General features: G+C 38.3%; 2 protein-coding genes across 8 annotated transcripts in view; one reads left to right on the forward strand and one right to left on the reverse strand.

The window, feature by feature from the left end:
• DYRK4 (dual specificity tyrosine phosphorylation regulated kinase 4) overlaps positions 1-2237 on the forward strand; it is a 52814-nt gene extending 50577 nt beyond the window's left edge. For all 3 annotated transcript variants that reach the window (XM_043564188.1, XM_043564189.1, XM_043564190.1), the window contains 2 exons: positions 1054-1229; positions 1917-2237. In XM_043564188.1, coding sequence (XP_043420123.1) covers positions 1054-1229; positions 1917-2161 — 421 coding nt within the window. In that variant the 3' untranslated portion in view covers positions 2162-2237. The remainder of the gene's footprint in view (positions 1-1053; positions 1230-1916) is intronic.
• Positions 2238-3817: 1580 nt separating this feature from the next.
• Positions 3818-27650, reverse strand: part of AKAP3 (A-kinase anchoring protein 3) — a 48637-nt gene continuing 24804 nt past the window's right edge. For 4 of the 5 annotated variants that reach the window (XM_043564183.1, XM_043564185.1, XM_043564182.1 and 1 more), the window contains 2 exons: positions 24792-27140; positions 3818-4165 (listed from right to left, as the gene is read on the reverse strand). In XM_043564183.1, the coding sequence (XP_043420118.1) occupies positions 4010-4165; positions 24792-27140 (2505 nt within the window). In that variant the 3' untranslated portion in view covers positions 3818-4009. The remainder of the gene's footprint in view (positions 4166-24791; positions 27141-27650) is intronic. The other variant, XM_043564186.1, reaches the window with a different exon arrangement.

Genomic DNA, 27650 nt, shown 5'->3' on the forward strand with positions numbered 1-27650 from the left:
TGTACCCCAATGTTTATAGCAGCACTCTCAACAATAGCCAAATTATGGAAACAGCCTAAATGTCCATCAACTGATGAATGGATAAAGAAATTGTGGTTTATATACACAATGGAGTACTACGTAGCAATGATAAAGAATGAAATATGGCCCTTTGTAGCAACGTGGATGGAACTGGAGAGTGTGATGCTAAGTGAAATAAGCCATACAGAGAAAGACAGATACCATATGTTTTCACTCTTATGTGGATCCTGAGAAACTTAACAGAAACCCATGGGGGAGGGGAAGGAAAAAAAAAGAGGTTAGAGTGGGAGAGAGCCAAAGTATAAGAGACTCTTAAAAACTGAGAAAAAACTGAGGGTTGATGGGGGGTGGGAGGGAGGGGAGGGTAGGTGAAGACATTGAAGATGGCATCTTTTGGGATGAGCACTGGGTGTTGTTTGGAAACCAATTTGACAATAAATTTCATATATTAAAAAAATAAATAAAGACAAGAATATTATAGCTAAAAAAAAAAAGTATAGCAAGATGATTCTGTGTTGAAGTTTCTGTCAGATGCCTTGTCACTGCATTGGAGGTTTGACTAGATTATACCCAAATCTCCTTATAAGCTTAATATTCTAGCATTCTATAATGTTCTGTGTGATATAATTGAAGTCCCAAGTTTTGGGAATTGAAATTAAGCATCTCTTTGTTTTGATCTTAGTTTACTGAACCCTAAATCCCAAGCAGTTAAGATTTTCTATAATATTATAATATTTCTTTTGAGGGAATTTCCAGGAACTCTGGAAGATTTGGGCTCTCATATGTTCCCTGGTTTGTCATGCAAATTTCCTAAAAAGATTATTTTCATAGTTGTTTCCAGGTACTTTATATGTTGTTATCTTTGATATCTTTGATATCTATGATATCTTTGAGGTATAACGCAGCTTAGATTGGTTAAGAACGAACTATTTTTCTTATACCTTATTGAGGTTGTCAGGGTCTTTTTAAATATTTTCAACATTAGAAAGGGAAGCAAAACAATAACCCATGCTGGGCTTTGTTGGTGTATAGATGGGAACCTTCTCTTCGCATGACCCCTGACCAGGCCCTCAAGCATGCTTGGATTCATGAGCCACGGAATTTCAAACCACGGTCCAGGCCCCAGACCCTGAGGAAACCCAGTCTCTGTTTCCCCTCTGAGGCTCGGAAGGAAAAGGTTCAAGGGCATCATCCCTTGGGCAAAAAAGGTACAGTCAGTCCTCTTCCTATAGTCCAGGGATCGGGTACCTCTGGAGGATTGTATGTCAATTTCTCTGACCTCCACCTTGGATAATTATTCGGACTACATCACCAGGAGCCTGCCATTTCTCACTTTTGAGTATAACCTCTTTCAGGAGTCTTGCTTCTAGCTGGATTTGCCCCCCCTTTTGCCCTGTTATCATTAGGATTTTCCATTTTTCTCTGTCTTCAATTCTTTTCTTGTCCTTTCCTTTTCTTTGTGTCCTCCTCTGGCTTGCCTATAATTAGCTTTTGAATTTTTATCAGACTGATTATGGCATTATGCAGATATCTTTTATATGCAATATAGCCTCATGGTTATGTACATCATCCCTGGGGTCAGATTGCCTGGGATTAATTCTGGTTCTACCATTTACGAGGTGTAGGCCCTTGGGCAATTTAGTTAACTTCCCTGTGTCTCAGTTTCTTCATTTATGAGAATGAGAATAATGCCTATTCTCTATGGTTGTGAAAAGGCTCAAAGAAATTAATAAATGTAAAGTGCTTAGAATAATGCCTGACACAGAGAATGCTCTTTACAAATGAATTGTTTTTATATCATTACTACCAGGATTTTCCCAAAGTGATTTATGGTCTAATAGAATATAATTCACATTTGAACACTTGTTCCTTCTGTCTTCTCTCTCCTTTGGCAGAGGTGACCATCAAAGAAGAGACCATAGACAAAATAAAAGGTGGCACCACTAAGCAGGTTCAGAATTCAGGTGATCAGCAGGGCATTCTCCAGCACACATCTGAAGTTGTCCAGTTGCCTCAGCTAACAGAAGCTTCCAGAAAGCCAGAGGCAGTTGTTGGACCAGAGGAGTCCAAAACCTCCCCAGGGCATCGAAGTAAAAACTCCTCATCCAAAAACATGAATATTTTACCACCTATTGTATGACCTTTGCTGAAGGTGTGTCCTGTTCCTTTCCACCAAGGATTTTTATTAGAGACAGCACTTATATTGTACAATATTACAGAGATTGTTGTTTTTTAATGCATAAAGGTTTTTTTTAAAAAAAAAACTTTATTCATATGGCTAGTTAAGCATGATTCTTATTATGAGAGATGGGGGAGAATGTCCTTGCACCTACACTCCCTTCTTATGCCCTCAATCAGATAAAACAATGTGTGTGTGGGGTGGGGGGGAGGGGTAAGTATTCAATGGTATAGTATCACTAATAGAACTCTAAATAAAAGATTTTTTTTTTCTTTTCCCCACAAGACAGCTAACCTGTTAGGACTCTTATTTGAAAATGAAAATGAAAAACTAGTTTGAATTCAGCTATTAACTAGTTTAAGCAACAAAGGACATCTATTGGCTTATGTAATTGGGGAATCAGGAGGTGTAAGTAAGTATAGTTTCAGGCACAGCAGAATCTAAAAGTTCAGACAAGGTCATAGGGCTCAGACTCCCTCATCACCTATTAGTTTTGCTTCTTTTTGTGGTTTTCATTCTAAAGACAAGCTCTGCCAAGATGTTAAAGTAACCACCATTATCCAGTAAAAAGATGCAGTGCTGGCAGGAAAATCTCAGAAATTATTGGATTTGAACCAAGCACTATGTCTGAGATATTGGGATCCTGTGGTTGGCCAGCCTGGGTCACAAGCCTATACTGTGATGGTGGTAGCACCATGACTGATGCCTCTCTTGGACTGTGGAGTAGGGGACAGAATATTTCCCAAAGGAAGGGAAATCGAGTAAATAACAGGATATGTTCATTCATCCAGCATCCTCAAAATCTAATCAGGTTCTTTTGGTTTACTAGTCCTTATCTACATGAATACATAATCTCTATATGATTGTAATTATAGAACAGATACAATTTTACAAGAAACTTAAGATCATAACCTCATAAACAACATAGAAAATATACCTGACTTTATAGTTTTCCTTTTAATCACTGTGTCATATTCCATGAAGGGAGACACCTTTTACCTAGGAAAGGTGAAACAGAATAAGAATAGCAGAGGGTCAAAAGGAAATAGGAAAGATAAATATTCCAGGGGTTGACAGAATTGAGTAGAGCCCCCAAGAGATGGAATTAATACAGAAATTAGGAACCAAAGGAGACAGTTTCTAGCAAGATTCACAGAAAGTTGAGGGTAAGAACAGAAAATGCCTTAGGTGGGAGAAATGTCCTAACAGGTGACTTGTCCCAGGTCCTATAGCCAGAAAAGTATAGACGTGGCAATAGAACTCGGGTCTTCTGGACCTTTTTTGACACCAACTATGAATAAAATTGAGGAAGACCATTGTTCTACAGAGATAGGAGAAGAAGCCAAGTCCTCCATATCATAATGAGAATGATTCAGGTTGAATAGAAGATGCTTTGTGATTTGCATGATTATAAAGGCTAAATAGTCTTATTCTTAGGGAACATTTTAAGGCCAGAGATCTGCAAGTTGTAGCACAGACAGGATACATAGAAACACCTTAGCAGGCCTCTCAGTCCAGCACTATTTTTCTTCTTGTTATCCATCTGATTATTTTTTAATTCCTGAAATTTCTTGACCTTATTGTCCATTGGATCCCAAGGAAACCAAACACCTGGAGTCCTTTCATTGTAATCTTTTTAATTTTGTGTCCTTGCTTGCATGGACGGGAAAATCTGCAAAATCCAGTGACTAGCATAAGATGACGTGTCTTTGATGTGAGTGGTATGATAGGGCTCTGTAAGGATATGGAGAGGAGAGCTGTGGAAGTAAGAAGGGATGGGGAGAAGGGAAAGCAGTGGGTGGGCGCCGATCACAGGTTCACCATCAGCCAGTCCAGCAGCTGCAGCCGTGTAACATTTCCCACCGCCTCGTCCAGCTGTCGCTCCTTCTCGTAGCGCAGCACCGACTGCAGGACCTCACCTACACTACGTCCTTTGTCCACAGCAGTAGCCGAGAGCTGAAGTAGCTGTGGAAAGGAAAGAAAGCAGTAGTGTAAGGACAGAGCATCCCAGGGCAGACCAGAAAGGGCCTGACAAGGCTAGAACAAAGAGGCTGAGCAGAACTTGGAAAACTTCGGAAGAAGGGGCTCCAATTAGATGCTGAGAAGACTTCCATAATTGGAAAGAAGAGATGTTAGCATCCACCTGTACATCATATGGAAAGTACGATCTCCCACTAAGACTAAATCTTGCTTCCTCCAGTAGGTATTTGGTCAAGAGTGATCTTGTTTTCTAAGACTTTTAAAGTTCTTAAGCTCACTGTAATATCATAAAACAGTCTTCCACCATTGTCCTAAGACCGACAAGGGCAGGGGTGAAATAACCAGAGGACAAACGGACATGTTGCTTTCCATGCCCCACAGAACAGAGCGCCTAGAATGCTAGAGCACAAGAGCAACTCAGAGATCCATTCAACCCTCATGAAGACATGGCTCAGAGAGGTGGTGAGACTTGTCAGTAATACAGTGCTAGAAATTAGCAGAAGCAACATGCGTATCCAGATCTCTGAACCCCATGTTCCTCTCTCTTTCCAAGCTCGAAATGAGAAAAATTAGCCAAAGCAATAATTCTGACCATATGAACACAGTACATCACCATTCATCTAAAGTAACCAGAGTTTTGGGCACCTGGGTGGCTCAGTTGGTTAAGCGTCTGACTCTTGGTTTCGGTTCAGGTCATGATCACACGGCTTCTTCATGGGTTTGAGCCCTGAATTGGGTTCTGTGCTGGGAGGGTGGTGCTTGCTTGGGATTCTCTCTCTGCCCCTCCCCCACTTGCACTGTTTCTGTCAAATAAAAACAACCAGATTTTTATTTTGTGTATTCTGCATCTGACTCTCTGAGAAAGAGTTAAAAGGAAAATAAATAGGCCAAGTATCAGGAGCTTTTCCAAAGGGGGAAATTTCCATGAGAGAGAATAAAGTAACATATGGATATTCTTAAAACAAATGGAAGGACCAAGTCAACAAAGAGAAGATATAATTTTAGAACTAAAAACATAAAATCCAAATGAAAACTTGTCAGATGGGCTAAATTGAATGAAGATGAGAGAGAAAAGTTAGTTAACTTAAAGATGGATTCATAGAAATAAACTGCATTGAACAACATAAGAAATTGATTAAACTTTCTCCAATAAAACCTCTTTGAAAAAAATAAAGTGAGCTCAGGGACCTGTGGAATAATGCCAAAGGCCTTGCTTTTATGTCATTAGAATTCCAAGAGAGGAATAAAGAGTTTGCAGAAAAAATGCTGCAAGAAACAATGGATGAAAGTTTCCCCAACTTGCCAAGAGATATAACTGACAAATTCAAAAAGCTCAGTGAGCCTAAAGTAAGATAAACCTAATGAAATTCACTTTAGGACCTGTCAAAATCAAATTGCTGAAAATTAAAGAAAAATCTGAAAGCAGTCAGAGAAAATGCTGAATTATTTTTAAAAGAATAATTCAAATGACAGCATATTTTGGTCAAAAACCAAAAATGTCAGAAGGAAATGGCACAACACTTTTAAGCACTAAAAAGAACTGCCAAATCAGAATCCTGTATCAAAAATTATACATCAGGAATAAGGTAAAAAATGTTTATGTATTTGAGAGAGACAGAGTGCACACAAGCCAGGGAGGGGCAGAGAAAAAGGGAGGGAGAGAGAGAGAGAATCCCAAGCAGGCTCCATGCTGGCAGTGTAAAGCCTGATGTGGGGCTTGATCCCACGAACTGTGAGATCATGACCTGTGCTGACAGCTGAGCCTGGAGCCTGCTTTGGTTCTGTGTCTCACTCTCTCTCTGCCCCTCCCCTGCTTGCACTGTCTCTCTTTCTCAAAAATAAACAAAACATTTTTTAAAAACTTAAAAAAAAACCACAAAAGAAGTCATGGCCAGAAACTGTGCTCTAATTCTTCAGGCAAAAGGAAAATTATGTCAGAAGGAAACTGGGAACATCAGGAATGAATGATGAACAACAGAAACAGTAAAAATCTCAATAATAAATTTTCTCTGTTCTTTAAAATACTGGCATACCTTGAAGATATTGTGGGTTCAGTTCAAGACCACCATAATAAAGTGATATCACACTTTATATAAAGTGAGTCAATTTTTTTATCACAATAAAGTGAGTCAAACCAAAAAAATATAATAGTATGTTTACACTATTGTTTACACTATAATAGTTACACTATATGTTTACACTATACTAATAGTATAATAGTGCATATAATAGTATGTTTACACTATTAAGTGTGCAACAGCATATGTCCAGAAAACAATGTACATAATTAAAAAATACTTTATTGCTAAAAAATGTCAACCATTATTTGAGTTTTCAGTGAATTTTTATCACTGATTACAGATCATCATAACAAATATAATAGTGAAAAAGTTTGAAATATTTTGAGAATTACCCAAATGAGACACAGACACACAGAGTGAGCAAATACTGCTCGGAAAATGGCACCAACAGACTTGCCAGATATAGGGTTGCTACAAACCTTTGAATTTGTGAAAAATGCAATACCTGCAAAGCACAATAAAGTGAGGCACAATAAAATGAGGTGTGACTTTATTTTTTATAATTGAAAGCAAAAATAACATTGTCTAAGGATTTTTCTAATATATGTAGATTACATTAAATAACTACAACGTAAGGGAGAAGGTAATGAGACCTATAAAGTAGTAAGATTTCTACACCACAGTTTAAGTGGCAACTATTGATTCTACATAGACTCTAAAAAGTATGTATATTGTAATCCTTAGGGAAACTACTTAAAAAACAACACAGAGATATAGTCAAAAACACAATAAATTAAAACAGAATACTAAAAAAAAAAAAATTAAATAATCCAAAAGGTGGCAACAAATGGGGGAAAAGGAGGTAAATTAGAACAGTTGACCCAAATCCAAACATATCAATAATTAGGCTAAATGTAAATGATGTAAACATACCAACTGTCAGAATGGATTAAAAAAAAACATGACTATATGTTACCTACAAAAAGGAAAAAACCTCTTCAAATGATATAGGTAAGTTAAAAGTAAAAATATTGAAAAAATGTATCATTGAAAACATCAATTGAAAAAAAGTTAGAACCTCAACATTTATGGACAAGTGATTTTTTAAAAAGGGGAAAGATAATTCATAAGGGCCAGCTCTCCATTTGTCTTTTCAACAAATGATACTGAGACAACTCATATCCACATGCAACAGGTGAATTTCGATGCCTTCCTCATATTATACACAAAAATGAACTCAATGTGGATCACAGACCAAAATATAAGAGCTGAAATTATCCAAGAAAACAAAGGAGAAAATCTTCATGGCTGGGTTAGGTCAGGGTTTCTCAATCTGGTCCTATTTACGTGATGGGCCAGGTAATTCTGTGCTGTGGGCTGTACTGTGCATTCTAGGATGTTTAGCAGCATCCCTGGCCTCTTCCACTAGACCCAAGTAGCAACTCCCTCTCAGCTGATGACACAACAAAATATATCTCTAGATACTGCCAAATATATCTCTAGATACTGCTTCCAGTTGAGAACCACTGGGGTAGGCAAGGATTTATTAGATATAACATCAAAAAGCACAAGCAATATGTTTTCACTCTTATGTGGATCCTGAGAAACTTAACAGAAGACCATGGAGGAGGGGAAGGAAAAAAAAGTTAGAGAGGGAGGGAGTCAAACCATAAGAGACTCTTAAAAACTGAGAATAAACTGAGGGTTGATATAATAGTATGTTTACACTATTGTTTACACTATAATAGTTACACTATATGTTTACACTATACTAATAGTATAATAGTGCATATAATAGTATGTTTACACTATTAAGTGTGCAACAGCATATGTCCAGAAAACAATAGGGGGTGGGAGGGAGGGGAAAGTGGGTGATGGGCATTGAGGCGGGCACCTTTTGGGATGAGCACTGGGTGTTGTATGGAAACCAATTTGACAATAAATTTCTATTAAAAAAACACAAGCAATAAAGGCAAAAAATAAATTAGATTTTATAATTGAAAACTTTTGCTCTTCAAAAGACTCCATTGAGTAAGAAGACAAACTGTAGACTGAGAGAAAATATGTGCAAATCATTTATATCTGATAAAGGACTTGTATCCAGAATATATAAGGAATTCTTATAACTTGGTTCAGAAGAAACCAACCCAGTCAAATATGGGCAAAAGAGGGGCACCTTGGTGGCTCAGTTGGTTAAGTGTCCGACTTCAGCTCAGGTTATGATCTCACGGTTCATGAGTTCAAGCCCTGCATCAGGCTCTGTGCTGACAGCTCAGAGCCTGCTTAGAATTCTCTGTCTCCCTCTCTCTCTGCCCCTCCCCTGCTTGTGCTCCCTAAAATAAATAAACATTAACAAAAATATATGGGTAAAAGATTTGCGCAGACAACTCACCAAAAAATATATATGAATGGTTAATGAGCACATAAAATGATGTTTATCAAATTAAATCTACAGTGAAATACCATTATAACAACTATAAAAAAATAATGTTGACAAAAATGTGGAGAAACTGAAACCCACATACACCGCTGGTGGGAATGTAAAATGGTACAGCTATCTTGGAAAACAGTTTGGAAGTTTCTTAAGAATTATGCTAACCATAACATGTAGCAATCCCACTCCTTGTTACCCAAGAGAAATGAGAACATGTGTCCACACAAAGACTTGTATGTGAGTATTCATAATAGCATTATTCATAATAGCAAAAAAGTGAAAATAATCCAAATTTCCAGTAGCTAATGAATGGATAAACAAAATGCATTATATATCCATTTCATGAAATTCAGCAATAAAGAGAAATGAACTACTGATACATACTACAACATGGATAAACCTCAAGAATATTATGCTTAGTGTGTGTAGTCTTTTACAGATGTAAAAGACTGCATATTTTATGGCTCGATTATAGAAAATGAAAGAAAGGTAAACCTATGATGATGGAAAACATAAATGGTTACATGTGGCTGGGGGACAGAAACAGAAATGTACCCTAGAAAGTTCTGAGATAGAGAAGTAAGGAGTTCCTAGACTTATCAGATATTAAAACACATTAGTGAATAGCAGTAATTAAAACAATATGCTAGTAAAATACTAGGAATGGACAATTCAATGTAACAGAACAGAACATTCAAGAAAAGAACCAACAACCTGGAGCACCTAGAAAAAAATAAGAGATTGCATTCCTACCTCATACCTTATGTACAAATGAATTGAAAATGGATCAAAGTCTTAAATATTTTTAAAAATCATAAAAGTACTAGAGAAAAACATTGGTAATTTTTGTTAACATCCTGTAGTGAGCATGTTTTCCAAAATATGACATGAAACTCAGAAACAAAATTTTAAAATGCCTTATATTTGACTACATAAACATTTAAAAATTTTTATATGGCAAAACAGACTAAAACAAAACAAAAACACCAATCAAAAGACAAGTGACAAAAAATGTATTTAATATCATAAAGGCTAATCTTCTTGCATATATAAAACTCTTATAGGTCAATAAGAAAGGGAGTAGCAGCCCAGTAGAAAAATGGGCAGAGGTTATGAACAAAATTCATCCATGAAAAAGGAAATTCAAGTGGCTCTCAAATTTTTCTAATGAGAAAAGTGCAAAGCAAGGCAACATTTGGCAAAGATGAGAAGTTTGGCACTTACTATCGGTTAAAGCATGGGAAATGGGCACTCTCATATTGTTTTAATAGGAGTGCAAATTGGTACAAGCTCTATAGAAGGCAACTTGGAAATATATATCTAATATACAAATACATTTCTCTGAGACATCTTGAAATTCCTTTCCTAGGTATTTAGCACGTACAGATACATTTGAATCTGTATGTTTAGCATTATTTTTGGACAAAATATTAGCAACTGAAATGTCCATATATAGGAGAGTGGTTAAATATCCTTATACAATAATATATAGCCACTAAGAAGAATGTGGCAGGTAATATGTTATGGAAGAGAATATATACATATATATATATATATATATATATATATATATATATATTGACTTAAGGAAAAGATATATACCTATAAGCATTTGCTTGTATATGCATATGTATTTCTGGAAGGATAAAGAAAAAATTAATCAGAAAGGTTTTCTCCAGGGAGGGCAATGGTTGGGAGATAAGGATAGAAAAAAATCCTTAATTTCACTGTGCCTTTTGTGACTTTGGATGTAGTACTATACACATATTATCTATTCAAATATGGATACAAATTTGTTTAAAGAAATTGGGTTCATGGGCATCACAGTGTTACAGCATTAGCATGGGAGTATTTCCATATCTCCCCTTCTGCCAAAAAAAAATCTCAAATAATTTTCAGGTAGTTTCTTTGATGTATACTTCATCCAACTCTTACTAAAAATATACTGATATTCAATGCAAACCTACTTATTAGTTGAGATTTGGACATGCTGTTGCCCATCCTTTCCATTCTTTCCCTTTAATAAAATAGATGATCATCTTTACCTTTACACTGGACAAAGATGTATGTATGTGTGTATGTGTTTGTGTGTATAAGAGGAATGCAAGTATGTTGCCTTCATTTTAATTAAGTATATTACAGACATTCTAATCTAAAATAATATAAAACGAGAATGTGTTACGTATGTTATGTATAATGGGTTTGACTTACAATATGGCTATAGAACAAAAGCATTTCACATATACACATGAAACCTATGCTCCTTTTTAGATTTTTTTCTTCAGTCTAAAGCTTTTGTGAATATAGGCCCCTCTACTAATTGTTGTGTATCAAAATAGTTGTCTTTTACAGACTGGAAAAACTGTAAAGAGACAGAACCTGCCAAGAACTCTTAGGGATATATCTAGGATTGGAACCCCATGTTATATCCTCTAGCCCAAACTTAAATGTACACACATATGACCTGGGGATTTTGCTAAAATTGAGTTTCTAATTCAGTAGGGCAAGAATATAGCCTGAGATTCTGTACTTATAACAAGCTCCCAGGTGATGCCAGTGCTGTTGGTCCATAGACACACTTTAGTTCCAAGTTTATAAATCACAGAGTTTCTTACATAGTATAGCCTCTTCTGTATGTTATACAATCCTGTGTCTTTTCAGTAATCAGATAAACGAAGTAACCCAGTTACAAGGGTTACCAATACCACTTATTCTTCCACATCCTCTGGTTTCTATGAGGATGAATTATTTTTATAAATAATTCCAACCTCTTGTGCCATGCTTACTACTTACTTGGTGCTATTCTATTTCTCTCAATTGAAATGAAAGTATCAAAAGCCCTAAGTGTGTGGTGTGTGTGTATGTGTATATGTGTGGTAGGGATGGTCTCTATTCCTTAATTCCTCTACATTACCATGAAGCAGCAACTTGAATAAGTATTCATGCTTTCCAGCCTCAAAATTTGATTTCAGGGAAGGATTCCAGATAACAGCATGAAAAGATCCTGAACTCACCTCTGCCCACAAACACAACAAATCTACAGCTACATATGGAATAAGTCCCTCTGAAAAGGACCCAAAAGCTAGCTGAACAGTGCTTCCACAAGAGAATATAGAAGGACCACATCAAGATGGGTAGGAGAGGTAGTTAGACATGGTCTAGCAAGAAAATGCACAGTGAGCTACACTCAGGAGGAATCTCATAATATGAAGCTTGTCCCTGAGAAGTGAGGGGTTTGTGCCCCATATCAGACACCCAACCCTAATGAACTGTGCTAGAGAGGTAAGCTCTTAACATTTCTGGCCTTAAAAACCAACAGTGTTTACTCCCAGGAGAACCAAATGGCTATAGGGAATGAAAAATCTGCTCTTAAATGGTTTGTATACAAACCCACTCATCCTGGAACACAGCACAAAAGCAACAGTTTGAAAGGCTCCTAGACTATATGCAAAGGAGACTCATTTCTTAATCTTAAAGCATCTGCCACAGAAGCAGAAACCTACTGGGACTCTCAGGATGAAGGCAGGTGCTATTTTTGTGTTTTCCTTCTGCCTTGTTGGTGCCAATACTGGCAGATATCATTTTCACACCACCCACAGGCCTGCTAGCTCCAGTGAGAGCACCCTGTTCCTGCACACTGCAGCCATGGCTCACCATGCCACAGCCAATGGATAGGCACAAACCACAAAAGGGATGCTCGTTGAGCACCTGGATCTCGGGGCCAAGGGGAATTGCATTTCTGGGCCCTATGGGTCTGCAACAGAGAGACAGTCCTTGGCAGGCTACCACCCCATGGCACTGCACAGACAGCAGACTGAAATACATCTTCAGTCTTCATATGAAAAAGGCCTTGCCACAGTTTGTTGATATCTCCTAAAAAGCTTGAGAACATGTCTAAATACATGAATTTTGCAACTATTGCCCAGGAAGACCTCCAGATCTCCTGGTCTGGAAGTCTTCAGGGATTACAACTGTGGGTATATTTACATACCTTAAAAGTTGCTGCCTGAGGATCTGGCTTACAATTAACCTGAAACTAGGCAATGTCTGAGATCCCTCCCTTTGGAACACTGACAGATGTGGGCACACCCTCAACAACTGGGACCTATTAAGAACAATTCAAGTGAGGTTCCAGTCCACATGGTGGTGAAATAGGGGAACCCGAAGTTCCCTCATCCCTCAAACGCAGCACTGTTGAGGCCAATGGACTTGGAATTCCAAGAGTACAGGCTGCGGAGTGGCAGAGACATCTCCAAGAGCCCAGGGGGACAACTTGGCAGACCATAGGTATGTGATTGCAAACTGGGAGAGATAAAATGGGTGGCATAGGAACAGAGGGGAGGGATCCCCTTCTGTGGAGAGACAAAAGGAAGAGAGAGGCTGTGGAAGTGTAGGATTGTATTTGGACAAGAGAAAACCATGGACCAGGGAATGGACAAAATGGAGAAAGAATCAATTTCTAACTGCAGGGTTTTCTCTGGACTGGGGCCAGCTGCCCTGTTCATGCACCTGGGGAGGAGGGGAGCCAGTCCCAGGCTTGGTAACTAGCTCAGAGGTGCAGTCTGCAGTCAGAGAAAGCAATTCTCTCCCTTGAGTGCTGTGGGAAGAAGGCACAGAGCCATTCCAAGGACAAAAGACCCTGCAGGTGCCCGCCAACCAGAGGCCTTTGTTGGCTGGCTGAGTGGAGTGGCACTACCCTGGAACTGGGGCATGCAGAGTGGGATCCTTTAAGACACTGGGGTTTGAATCCAAGCTGAGCACCTGGGAGGTACAGGAGACTGTGGACTGGAACAAAACAGCCCGCTCACACACACGTGGCACTGTGAGGAGCCAGAGGCCCTTTGTTGGCTGGCTGGCTGGAGTACTACTTCCCTGAAACCAGGGTGTGCAGAGCAAGATCCTTTAATACATTGGGGTTTGAATCCCAGCCAAGCACCTGGGGGGCACAGGAGACTGTGGAGCGGAACAAACTGGCCTGCTCATGCCTGCATGGCACTGTAAAGATGGTCTGAACAGAGTGGTTTGGGACACCCAGTCTGGGGAGGAGAGAATGGGGTTTTGCCATTTTTCTCCCCATCACCAACAAGGTGGGATTTCAGGGAATGGACAAGGGGCCCACAGTGGAGGTGGGACATGCCTATGCCACACCACACCCATCCATGCCTGGTAACTGTGTAGCCACCAGAGCAAGATTGACACTGACTGAACCAGACGGCCCCTCGTCCAGACTAGGGCAGCCACTGGTCCCAAGGGTTATGTCAATGAACAAATCAAAGCACACCTGGTGGAAGGTCCAAACCACCACTACAAATAGGGAGATAAAGCAACCAGAGTCACAACAACAGCTAGCATGTAACACACTCCAAAACACCTCCTGAAGGGCCAGGCCCTGGACATCACATGACCCCTCTTTAATATAGTAGTGCTTGCAGGTACAGGACACATAACAAGCTACTAAAACACATAAGGGACAGAAAACTAGACAAAATGATGAAACAGAAGAATTCTGAAAAGAAATTCCAGGAAGAAATGACAGCTAGAGAATTGCTTAAAACAGACATAAACAATACATCTGATCAAGAATTTAGAATAATAGCCATAAGAATAATCACTGGTTTTGAAAAAAACATAGAAGACAGCAGAGAATCTATTGCTGCAGAGTTCAAGGAACTAAAAAACAGTCACGATGAATTAAGAAATGTTGTAAATAAGGTGCAAAACAAATAAGGTGAAAAATAAACTAGATTCAGTGACAGCAAGGATGGAAGAAGCAGAAGGGAGAATATGTGAAGCAGAAGATAAAATTATGGAAAATGATGAAGCTGAGAAAAAGAGATAAGAAAGTACTAGACCATGAGGGGAAAATTAGAGAACTAAGTAGTTCAATGAAACATAATAATATCTGTATCATAGGAGTGCCAGAAGAGGAAGAAGAGAGAGAAAGGGGCAGAAGGTTTGTTGAACAAATTATAGCTGAGAACTTCCCTAATCTGGGGAAGGGAGCAGACATCCGAATCCAGGAGGCACAGAGAACTCCCTTCAGATTTAACAGGAATAGGTCTTCTCCACAGCATATCATAATGCAACTGGAAAAATACAAAGATAAAGAGAGAATTCTGAAAGCAGCTAGGGACAAACGGGCCTTAACCTACAAGGGTAGACACACCAAGGGTAGTAGCAGACCTATCCACTAAAACTCGGCAGAAGGGAGTGGAAGGAAATATTCAATGTGCTGAATAGGAAAAATACGCAGCCAAGAATCCTTTATCCAGCAAGACCGTCATTCAGAATAGAAGGAGAGATAAAGGATTTCCCAGACAAACAAAAACTAAAGGAGTTTATGACCACTAAACCAGCCCTACAAGAGATCCTAAGGGAGACCTTGTGAGTGGAATGCTGCAAAGACTACAAAGGACCAGAGACACCACCACAAGCATGAAACCTACAGATAATACAATGACATTAAATCCGTATCTTTCAATAATAATGCTGAATGTAAATAGACTAAATGCTCTAATCAAAAGACATAGGGTATCAGAATGGATTAAAAAAAAAAGATCCATCTATATGCTGTCTACAGGAGACCCATTTTAGACCTAATGACACCTTCAGATTGAAAGTGAGGGGATGGAGAACCATCTATAATGCTACTGGAAGTCAAAAGAAAGCTGGAGTAGCCATATTTGTATCAGACAAACTAGATTCTAAACTAAAGGTTGTAACAAGATATGAAGAAGGGGATTATATCATAATTACAGGGTCTATCCATCAAGAAGAGCTAACAATTATAAATTTTTATGCCCCCAACTTGGAGACTTCCAAATATATAAATCAATTAATCACAAATATAAACAATCTTTTTGATAAGAATCTGGTAACTGCAGGTGGCTTTAATACTCCACTTAGAGCAATGGACAGATCATCTAGGCAGAAAATCAATAAAGAAACAATGGCCCTGAATGATACACTGGACCAGATGGACCTGACAGATATACTCAGAACTTTTCATCCAAAAGCTGCAAAATACACATTCTTCTCAAGTGCACATGGAACATTCTCCAAGATAGATCACATACTGGGTCACAAAACAGCCCTCAAAAAATATAAAAGAATTGAGATCATACTGTGCATATTTTCAGATCACAATGCTATGAAACTTGAGATCAACCACAAGAAAAAAATTGGAAAATCTCCAAATGCATGGAGGTTAAAGAACATCCTACTAAAGAATGAATGGGTCAACCAGGCAATTAGAGAAGAAATTTAAAAATATATGGAAGCAAATTAAAATGAAAACACAACAATCCAAATGCTTTGGGATGCAGCAAAGGAGTCCTAAGAAGAAAATACATTGCAATCCAGGCCTATCACAAGAAACAAGAAAAATCCTAAATATAAAATATAACTTCACACCTAAAGGAACTAGAAGCAGAACAGCAAATAAACTCCAAGACCAGTAGAAGAAGAGAAATAATAAATATTAGAGCAGAAATAAACAATATAGAATCAAAAAAAAAAAATACCCAACCCAACCAGTAGAACAGATCAATGAATCTAAGAGCTGTTTTTTTGACAAAATAAAGTTGATAAATCCCTAGCCAGACTTCTCAAAAAGAAAACAGAGAGGATCCAAATAGATAAAATCACAAATGAAAAAGGACAGATCACAACCAACACCACAGAAATACAAACAATTATTAAAGAATACTATGAAAAATTACATGCCAACAAACTGGAAAACCTGGAAGAAATGGACAAATTCCTAGACACCCACACACTACCAAAACTCAAACAGGGAGAAATAGAAAATTTGAACAGACCCATAACCATCCAAGGAATTGAATCAGTTATCAAAAATCTCCCAACAAATAAGAGACCTGGGCCAGATGGCTTCCCAGGGGAATTCTACCAGACATTTAAAACAGAGTTAATACCGACCTTCTCAAGCTGTTCCAAAAAATAGAAATAGAAGGAAAGCTTCCAGACTCATTTTATGAAACCAGCATTACCTTGATTCCCAAACTAGACAGAGACTCCACAAAAAAGGAGAGTTACAGGCCAATATTCCTGATGAACACAGATGCAAAAATTTTCAACAAGATACTAGCAAATTGAATTCAAGTGTATTAAAAGAATTATTCACCATGATCAAGTGGGATTCATTCCTGGGTTACAAGGTTGGTTCAATATTTGCAAATCAATCAATGTGTACAGCATATTAATAGAAGAAAGGATAATAATCATATGATCCTGTCAATAGATGCAGAAAAAGCATTTGACAAAATACAGCATCCTTTCTTAATAAAAACCTTCAAGAAAACCGGGATAGAAGGAACATACCTTAACATCATAAAAGACATATATGAAAAGTCCACAGCTAATATCATCCTCAATGGGGAAAAACTGAGAGCTTTCCCTCTGAGATCAGGAACATGGCAGGGATGTCCATTCTCACCACTGTTGTTTAACATAGTGTTGGAAGTCCTAGCTTCAGCAATCGGATGACAAAATAAAAGCCATCCAAATTGGCAAAGAAGTCAAACTTTCACTTTTTGCAGATGACATGATACTCTACATGGAAAACCCAAAAGACTCCACCAAAAAGCCACTAGAACTGATACATGAACTCAGCAAAGTTGCAGGATACAAAAATCAATGCACAGAAATCGGTTGCATTCCTATACGTCAATAATGAAGCAACAGAAAACCAAGAAATTGATCCCATTTACAATGCACTAAGAACCATAAAATAACAAGGAATAAACCTAACCAAAGATGTAAAATATCTGTATGCTGAAAACTATAGAAAACTTATGAAAGAAATTGAAGAAGACACAAAGAAATGGAAAAACATTCCATGCTAATGGATTGGAAGAACAAATATTATTAAAATATCAAGGGGCGCCTGGGTGGCTCAGTCGGTTAAGCGGCCGACTTCAGCTCAGGTCATGATCTCGCGGTCTGTGAGTTCAAGCCCCGCGTCGGGTTCTGTGCTGACAGCTCAGAGCCTGGAGCCTGTTTCAGATTCTGTGTCTCCCTCTCTCTGATCCTCCCCTGTTCATGCTCTGTCTCTCTCTGTCTCAAAAATAAATAAACGTTAAAAAAAATTAAAAATAAAATAAAATGTCAATACTACCCAAAGCAATCTACACATTCAATGCAATCCCAATCAAAACTGCACTGGTATTATTCTCAAAGCTAGAAAAAACAATCCTAAAATTAGTATGGAACCACAAAAGACCCCAAATAGCCAAAGCAATGTTGAAAAAGAAAACCAAAGCAGAGGCATCACAATGCTGGACTTTAGCCTCTACTACAAAGCTGTAATCATCAAGGCAGTATGGCATTGGCACAAAAACAGACATATATAATAGAGAAACCAGAACTGGACACACAAATATATGGACAACTAATCTTTGACAAAGCAGGAAAGAGTATCCATTGGAAAACAGTCTCTTTAGCAAACGGTGCTGAGAGAACTGGACAAGCAACATGCAGAAGAATGAAACTGGACCACTTTCTTACACCACACACAAAAATAAATTAAAAATGAATGAAATACCCAAATGTGAGACAGTAAACCATCAAACCCTAGAGGAGAAAACAGGCAACAATCTCTTTGATCTCAGCCACAGCAATTTCTTGCTCGACATGTCTCTGAAGGCAAGGCAAATCAAAGCAAAAATGAACGATTGGGACCTCTTCAAAATAAAAAGCTTCTGCACAGGGAAGGAAACAACAAAACTAAAAGGCAACTGATGGAATAGGAGAAGATATTTGCAAATGACATATCAGATAAAGGGTTAGTGTCCAAAATCTACAAAGAACTTACCAAACTCAACACCCGAAAAACAAATAACCTGATGAGGAAATGGGCAGAATGGAATGTCACTTTTCCAAATAAGACATTCAGATGGCTAACAGACACATGAAAATGCTCAACATCACGCATCATCAGGGAAATACAAATCAAAACCACACTGAGATACCACCTCACACTGGTCAGAGTGGCTAAAATGAACAACTCAGGAAACAACAGATGTTAGTGAGGATGTAGAGAAACAGGAACTCTCTTGCACTGTGGGAATGCAAACTGGTGCAGTCACTCTGGGAAACAGTGTAGAGGTTCCTAAAGAAATTAAAAATAGAACTACCCTATGATCCAGCAATAGTACTACTAGGAATTTATCCAAAGAATAAAGGAGTGCTGATTCATAGGGGCACATGTACTCCAATGTTTATAGCAGTGATTTCAACAATAGCCAAATTATGGAAAGAGCCCAACTGATGAATGGATAAAGAAGATGTGGTTTATATATACAATGGAATACTACTTGGCAATGAGAAAGAATAAAATCCTCCCATTTGCAACAACGTGGATGGAACTGGAGGGTATTATGCTAAGTGAAATAAGTCAGTCAGAGAAGGACAGATATCATATGTTTTCACTCATCTGTTGAACTTGAGAAACTTAACAGAAGAATATGGGGGAAGGGAAGGGGAAAAATAGTTGCAAACAGAGAGGGAAGTAAATCTATAAGAGACTCAAATACAAAGAACAAACTGAGGATTGATCGGAGGGGCAGGGGAGAGGAGAAAATGGGTAATGGGCATTGAGGAGGGCACTTGTTGGAATGAGCACTGGGTGTTGTATATAAGTGATGAATCACAGGAATGTACCCCCAAAACCAAGAGCACACTGTATACACTGTATGTTAGCTAACTTGACAATAAATTATATTTAAAAAAAGAACAAATCAAGCTAATCAGAAAATCACTAAGATCTGAGAAACAGCCAAAAGCTAGGGTACAGCTGAATAATAAGTTTCATCTCCTATATAAGGCCACTCCTTCAAGGCTAAGAAAGATAGCTGTTTCACCTAATACATAGAAACAAAGAGTTAAACAAGATGAGAAGACAGAGTAATATATTCCAAACAAAAGAATAAGACAAAACTTAAAAAAAGAGACCTTAATGAAATGGAGATAAGTAATTTACCTGATAAAGAGTTCAAAGTAGTGGTCAGAAAGATGCTCACCAAACTCAGGAGAAGAACAGATAAACATGGTGAGAACGAACAATGAGATGGAAGGTGAGGTGCAAAAATGTAGAATTTTAAAAATGTGCTCAAACTTAAGATGCTATCAACTTAAATAGACTGTTGTAAATATAGGATGTTATATGTAAACCTTATGGTAACCATAAAGCAATAATCTAGATACACATAAGACAATGAAAAAGAAATCTAAATGTAACGCTAAAAAAAAAATCACCAAACCACAAGAGAAGAAAGCAAGAGAAGAACGGAACAGAGAGGAACAACAAAAACAGAAAATAATCATGAAATTGGATTTAAAAAAACTCACAAGACCCATTTGTTTGTTGCCTGCAAGAGATTTACCTCAGATCTAAGGACACACACACCGGGCTCAAATAAAATCAGAAATGAAAGAGGAGAAGTTTACAACTGATACTACAGAAATACCAAGGGTTATAAGAGTGTACTATGAAAAATTACATGCCAGATAATTGGACAACCTAGAAGAAATGTATAAATTCCTAGAAACATATACTCTTTCAAGGCTGGATCATGAAGAAAATCTGAATAGACAGATTTCTAGCAAGGAGATTGAGTCAGTAATCTGATTCAACAAACAAAAGTCCAGGACCAGATGGCTTCACTGGTGAATTCTACGACATTCAAAGAAGATTTAATACCTGTATTTCTCAAACTATTCCAAAAAAATTGAAGAGGAGAGAACACTTCCAAACTCATTGTACAGGCCAGGCATTACCTTGATACCAAAACCATATAAGGACACCAGAAAAACAAATCAGAGGCCAACATCCCTAAATGAACATAGATACAACATCCTCTACAAAATATTAGCAAACCAAATTCAACATTACAATAGAAGAATCATACACCATGCTCAAGCGGCATTTATTCCAAGGATGCAAGGATGGCTCAACATTTACCAATGAATCAATATGATATACCACATTAACAAAATAAAAGATTAAAATTATATGATCATCTCAATAAATGCAGAAAGAAGCATGTGACAAAATTTAATACCCACTTATGATAAAAAGCACTCAACAAAGTGGGTATAGAAGGAACCTACGTCAATACAATGGAGACTTTATATGACAAAGCCACAGCTAATATCATACTCAGTGGTGAACAGTTGAAAGCTTTTCCTCTGAGATCAGGAACAAGACAAGAATGCTCTAGCCACTTTTATTCAACATATTATTGGAAGTCCTAGTCACAGAAATTAAGCAAGAAAAGGAAATGAAGGGCATCCAAATCAGAAAGGAAGAAGCAAAATTCTCTCTAATTACAGATGACATGAATATATCCCTAAAGACACCACCAAAAACCTGTCAGAACTAATTTATGAAATTAAGTAAAGTTGCAGGAAAAAAATCAATATACAGATACCTGTTTTGTTTCTATACAATAATAACAAATTACTAAAAAGAGAAATTAAAACAATCCTATTTACAATTGCATCAAAAGGATAAAATACCTAGAAATAAATTTAACCACAAAAGTGAAAGTACTGTGAAATGAAAATTGTAAGACACTGATAAAACAAATTGAAGATGACACAAATAAATGTAAAGGTATCCTGTGCTCATGGATTGGAAGAACTAACATTGTTAAAATGCCCATACTACCCAAAACAATCTACAGATTCAATGCAATATGTATCAAAATCCAGTGGCATTTTTCACAGAACTAAAACAAATAATTCTAAAATTTGTAAGGAACCACAAAAGGCCCCACATAGCCAAAGCAGTCTTGAGAAGGAAAAAACAAACCTGAATGTACCATGCTCGCTGATTTTAAACTGCGCTACAAAGCTATACTAATCAAAAAAGTATGGTTTTGCAAACTAAAAACAGACACATAAGTCAATGGAACAGAATAGAGAGCCCAGAAATAAGCCCACACATATATAGTCAATTAATTTACAAAAAGGAGCCTAGAATATGCAACAAGGAAAGAACAGTTTATTCAATAAATGGTGCTCAGCAAACTGGACAGCTACATGCAAAAGTATGAAACTAGGCCACTACCTTACATCATATAAAAAATTAACTCAAAATGGATTAAATACTTGAATGTAAGACCTGAAACCATAAAATTCCTAGAAGAAGACACAGGTGGTAAGCTCCATGACATTGGTCTTAGTGATTTTTTTGAGTCTGACTCCAAAGGCAAGGGAAATGAAAGCAAAAACAAATAGGACTACATCAAACTAAACAGCTTCTGCAGAACAATAGAACCATCAACAAAATGAAAAGGCAGCCTATTGAATGGGAGAAAATATTTACACATTACACATCTGATAAGGGGTTAATATTCAAAATATATGACTCCTACAACTTAACAACAAAACGCAAGCAACCTGATTAAAAAATAAGTCAGAGAAAGACAAATATTACATGATTTCATTTATATATGGAATCTAAAAAACAAAACAAATTAATAAACAAACAGACAAAAACAGGCTCTTAAATACAGAGAACAAACTAGGGGTTGCCAGAGGGAAGGAGTGTGGAGGGTGGCAAAACTGGTGAAAGAGATGAAAAGGTATAAGGTTTTAGTTACACAATAAATAAGTCATGGAGATGAAAAGTCCAGCATGGGGAATGAAGTCAATAACATTGTAATAACCTTGTATGGTGAAAGATGGTGACTACACTTATTGTGGTGAGCACTGAGTAATGTGTAGAATTATAAAATTACTACTTTGTACATCTGAAACTAATACAACATTGTATGCCAACCATATTTCAATAAATTTTAAGAATAATGCAACAAAAAAGGCGCAGAAGATCTGAATAGATATTTTTTGAAAGAAGACAGATGTTCAATATCTAATTGAAGTAATTATCAGGGAAAAGCAAATCAAAACCACAATAAAATATCACTTCATACCTGTTAGAATGGCTATTATAAAAAAGACAAGAAATAACAAGAATTGGAGAAGATGTGGAGAAAAGGAAATCCTCACACACTGTTGGTGGAAATGTAAATTGGTATAGGCACTGTGGCAAGTGGTATGGAAATTCTTCAAAAAATGAAAAATAGAACTACCCTATAATCCAGCAATTCCACATCTGAGTATTTATCTGAGGAATACAAAAACACAAATTTGAAAAGCTATATGCACCTGTATGTTCATTGCAGCATTTTTTACAGTAGTCAAGATATGGAAACAACCCAAGTGTCCTTCAATGGGTAAATGGATAAAGAAGGTATGGGGTGTGTGTGTGTGTGTGTGTGTGTGTGTGTGTGTGTGTGTGTGTGATGTAACAGTACTCAGCCATAAAAAAGGAGGAAATCTTGCCAGTTGTGACAACTTGAGGGTGGAACTTGAGGGTGTAATGCTAAGTGGAATAAGTCAGAGAAAGACAAATACTATATGATTTCCAGATTTATATCTTGAATCTAAAAAACAAAACAAAAACAAACTCATAGAGATAGAAAACAGACTGGTAGTTATCAGAGGGAAACTGGGTTAGGAGTGAGTGAAATGGGTGAAAGAGTTGAATCATGTGGTGATGGATGGTAACTAGACTTATGGTGAAAATCACTTTATAGTATATCCAGATATTGAATTATAATGTTATATACCTGAAACAGATATGCAGGTATACTTGTTTTATTATACTTTGCTTTATTGTGTTTTGCAGATATTGTGTTTTTAACAAAGTGAAATTTGTGACAACCCTGCATTAAGCAAATCTATTGGTGCCATTTTTCCAACAGAATTTGTTCACTCTGTCTCTGTGTTATATTTTGGTGATTTCACAATATTTCAAACTTTTTCATTATTACTATATTTGTTGTAGTGATCTTGACGAGTGATTATACTTGCTAAGAGCTCAAAAATGGTTAACATTTTTAGCAATAAAGCATTTTTTAAAGTATGTACTTTTTATTTTAAAAAAAATTTTTTTTTCAACGTTTATTTATTTTTGGGACAGAGAGAGACAGAGCATGAACGGGGGAGGGGCAGAGAGAGAGGGAGACACAGAATCGGAAACAGGCTCCAGGCTCCGAGCCATCAGCCCAGAGCCCGACGCGGGGCTCGAACTCACGGACCGTGAGATCGTGACCTGGCTGAAGTCGGACGCTTAACCGACTGCGCCACCCAGGCGCCCCAAAGTATGTACTTTTTAAAGAAATAATGCTAGTGCACACTTAATAGACTACACTATAATGCAAACATAACTTTTATATGCACTGGGAAACCAAAAAAATTTGACTTTATTGCAGTGGTGTGGAACAGAACCCACAATGTCTTTGAGGTCTGCCTGTAGTGTTTGTTATATACCAGTTCTACCACACACACACACACACACACACACACACACGCACACATTTCTTCAGTAAGCAGTTCCAAGGCCTATACGTGGAGAAGCAAGGAGTTCGAAGGCACAAGGCACTCTTACCTTTACCAGTAATAACAGTGAAAACTTGGGTTTCCCATCTGCCTTATTCTTTACTCTTACTTCTCAATTGAACTTAGAGTATGGGGAAGAGGGATGTTATTTATTGAATCCCTTCAAATCCCCAATACTTCCTAGACAATCAGCTGAGAGAATAATCACAGGTTTGAAAGGGTATGAGCCTGGATTCTTTACCCCACTCCCAACTCCCTCAACACATCCCCGGAATGCCTCCAAGCAGCTCCTTCTCATACTTTGGAAAATATGCTGTCTTATCCAAACGTCAGCCTGAGGCCCAGACCTTTATCTGACTCTTGCTAAACCTCTTAGAGGTTTTTTATCTGTGCATTCCCAACAATACATGCAGGATACACACACACACACACACACACACACACACACACACACACACACATACTTAATATGTGATGAATATAAAACTTATCCCACTTATATATGTGATTATATAAGATCTATCCCTCTTTCCCCATTTGATATGCTTCCTATTGGGCAAAATCTAATTTTACTTTATCCATTATTTCTTCCAAGAGGCATCTTCAAATTCTTGCTGTCCCCATTCTACCCTTCTTGTGGCTATCTTCCCATTCAGAAAGAAAACAGAACTTAAAACCCTAGTTAACCCTTAATAGATCTCTCCAAATTCCTCTGACTCTACTTCCTTACCTTCTCCTGGATTCCTTCATCATCACCAGCAAAGTACAAAATAGGGACATTGAGTTCAGAGGCGGCTACCCACTGAAGTACGGCTTGGAGTTGCTTGTTCTGAACTGTGTCAGTTAGGTTATGATTGCTGACAATCACTTTGGGTGCTGCATACCCTTCAGGGGGCTGTCCTGATATACCTCTTAATTCATTATGGATAGCTTGATAGGCATTCTGCAGGACAGCCTCTGCTGTCCCTGTGCCCTTGACTGGTAAACACTCATATAAATTATCTGGGAAGGCTGAAGTTGGCCTGGTTGCATCCCCAGACTTATCATCTCCCAGCTCTGCCAAGGGAGAGTCACAGGACTTGGCAATAATAAGACATAACTTCATCACTGAATCCATCAGATATTCTACCATCTGCCCATTCATGTGGCCATCTAGCTGGTTAACAACCATCTTGGTCAGCCCAGCAAAGGTACCACCAGCCTCATCACCTTCACTTAATTTGATGGAAGAAGGGGTTACAGGTCTTTCACACTGGTAGTTATATTCTTCCTTAACTGGCTGTTCTGGTACCTTGGGTTCAGAGCTACAGTCACTCTTGAAAATGGTCTCACCAAGTAAATTCCGGATAAAGTTAAAGAAAACACTCTTTAGATCCTTCTTTTCTGCTTCATCTTGGTCACCTCCCATATGAGGAGACTTAAGGCTGGACTCATCAGGAACCTCAGGGGACTTGTTGGCAGGCAGGTTGGTCCTGCCAGCAGCTTCAAGGAAGCTCTGTGCATCCATGCTTCCTCCCTGTGCCAGGTGGTACTGAATCAGAAGTAAGGCTGATACGATCAGGTCCTTGGCCAAGGAGTCTGAATCACACATAAAATTCTCAGGTTTCTCTCGGCATTGCAGAGGGGGGCTGAGGTTGCAAGTATCCAGAGGATATCCCAGGGGAATGTCTGGTACAGGCTTATACTGTTTGTTGGGAGCTGCAAATGTTGCCTGTTGGAAACCCAGAGATTTTCCTTCTTTTTGCTGATTTTTATGCCAAAAGCTCAATCCCTCTTTGATAATGTGTTCACCCAGAGTTTCGGCACAAGTCTTCTTTTCTGGTTTGGATGCGGGAGAGTACATTTTTTCCCTCAATTTACCTTCAGATTTCATTGATGCAAAGTTTACATTTTGTTTTTTAGGGTCACCCATTCCTTTCATGGAGACAAGGGAGTAACTCTCAGACTTGTCTTTGGTTTTCCTGATAATTTCTGGAGGTTTCTTTGCAAACATCACGGTGTATAGCTTACCCAGCATGGCATCCATGATATCTGTGGCCTTCTGGCTTCCATGAGAGAATAAACTTCTTTTCACAGCTGAGACAAAATCTGAATCAGTCATGAGGGCCCCTGTGACACTGTGGAGGTTCTTCATGAAGGAGTCAATGAGATCTGAGACGACCTCTTTTGCATGCTTGAGCAGTACCTTCTTTAGCAGGATGGTGGCAATAGTTGTGTCCTTCACTTGGATCTTCAGTGTCTTCATGACGGAAACCATCATATCAGATACCACACTGTTAGCATAGGTCATTATCCCTTGACTAACAGAAGCTGTAAAGTCATCAGGCCTTTCTTGCCCTCTGAACATCTTTCTCTCCCCAGATAACCTTCCACCCTCTTTGGCATCACCTGCGTTACGAGATTCAAACACCTCCTTATAGAAGAAAGACTTCTTAGAAGCAGGCTTGTCATCTGGACCCTTGCTTTCTTTGGTGCTCTCCTTCATCTTCAGAGTGGTCTTATATTTCAAATGTGGGGGACTCCGTAATAATCCTGAGGCTCTGTCACCAGAGCCAGGAGTCTTATCTGAGGTAGCATTCTTGGAACATGCAGAGACTGTCTTGTTCACCAGATCTGATGCCACCTTACTCAAGCTTTTGTTGGGTATGGGCTCATCTCCTATGTACAATGACTGGTGGACACATTTGTTTTCAGAGCCATCTATCCTCTCATTGATCTCCTTGCGGGCCATGGCTATGACTAGATTTGTGAGGCGATTAGCATAGAAGGAAACTTCATCTACTGAACTCCCATTACCAAGTGGGACACTGGGGCCCTGGACAGGGTTTTCTCTGTGCATCATCTCAAAATGCAATCTTCCTGGACTGCCCTTGGTTGTGGTATTGTAATAGTCCACAGAAAAACCACTGCGGGGGTCTCCTCCTGGGTTGCTCATTTCCCCGCCAAGTGAGGATTCTCCAGGCTTGAACCTAACATCTTGGAACCCTGCTGTACTTTTTTCCAGATCTCTGCGGAGCCAGCTGAGCACTCTGATAGGATCAGTTGAGGCTTCCTTAAAAACAGACAAGGATTCATCCGACTATAACAGAGTAAAGATATGGGACATTCAGAACAACCTCAAAGATTAGTTACAAAAATGGTCACCTCTCTCAAGCCTTAACTGCTGCATCATCACAATAAAAGTAACCAACATTTATGGAGTACTTAGTATGTATCAGGCACTGTTATAAGTATTTTAATACTATTATCTCATTTAACATTATTTTGCAGTGAACTTAAATGTTAGGTCTCTTATTATCTGCATTTTACAGAGGAGGGAATTGAAGAACTGAGAGATTCAGTTAGTTACTTATCTGAGGTTATACAGCTAATCACTGATGGAGCAGGAATTCCAACCTAGGCAGTCTGACTCTTGAGTCCCTACTGTCAGCCACTACATGATATTGCTTTTTTTTTTTAAATTTTTTTTTCAACGTTTATTTATTTTTGGGACAGAGAGAGACAGAGCATGAACGAGGGAGGGGCAGAGAGAGAGGGAGACACAGAATCGGAAACAGGCTCCAGGCTCTGAGCCATCAGCCCAGAGCCT

This window comes from Prionailurus bengalensis, chromosome B4, assembly GCF_016509475.1.
Source record: "Prionailurus bengalensis isolate Pbe53 chromosome B4, Fcat_Pben_1.1_paternal_pri, whole genome shotgun sequence".
NCBI classification, from domain to species: Eukaryota; Metazoa; Chordata; class Mammalia; order Carnivora; family Felidae; genus Prionailurus; species Prionailurus bengalensis.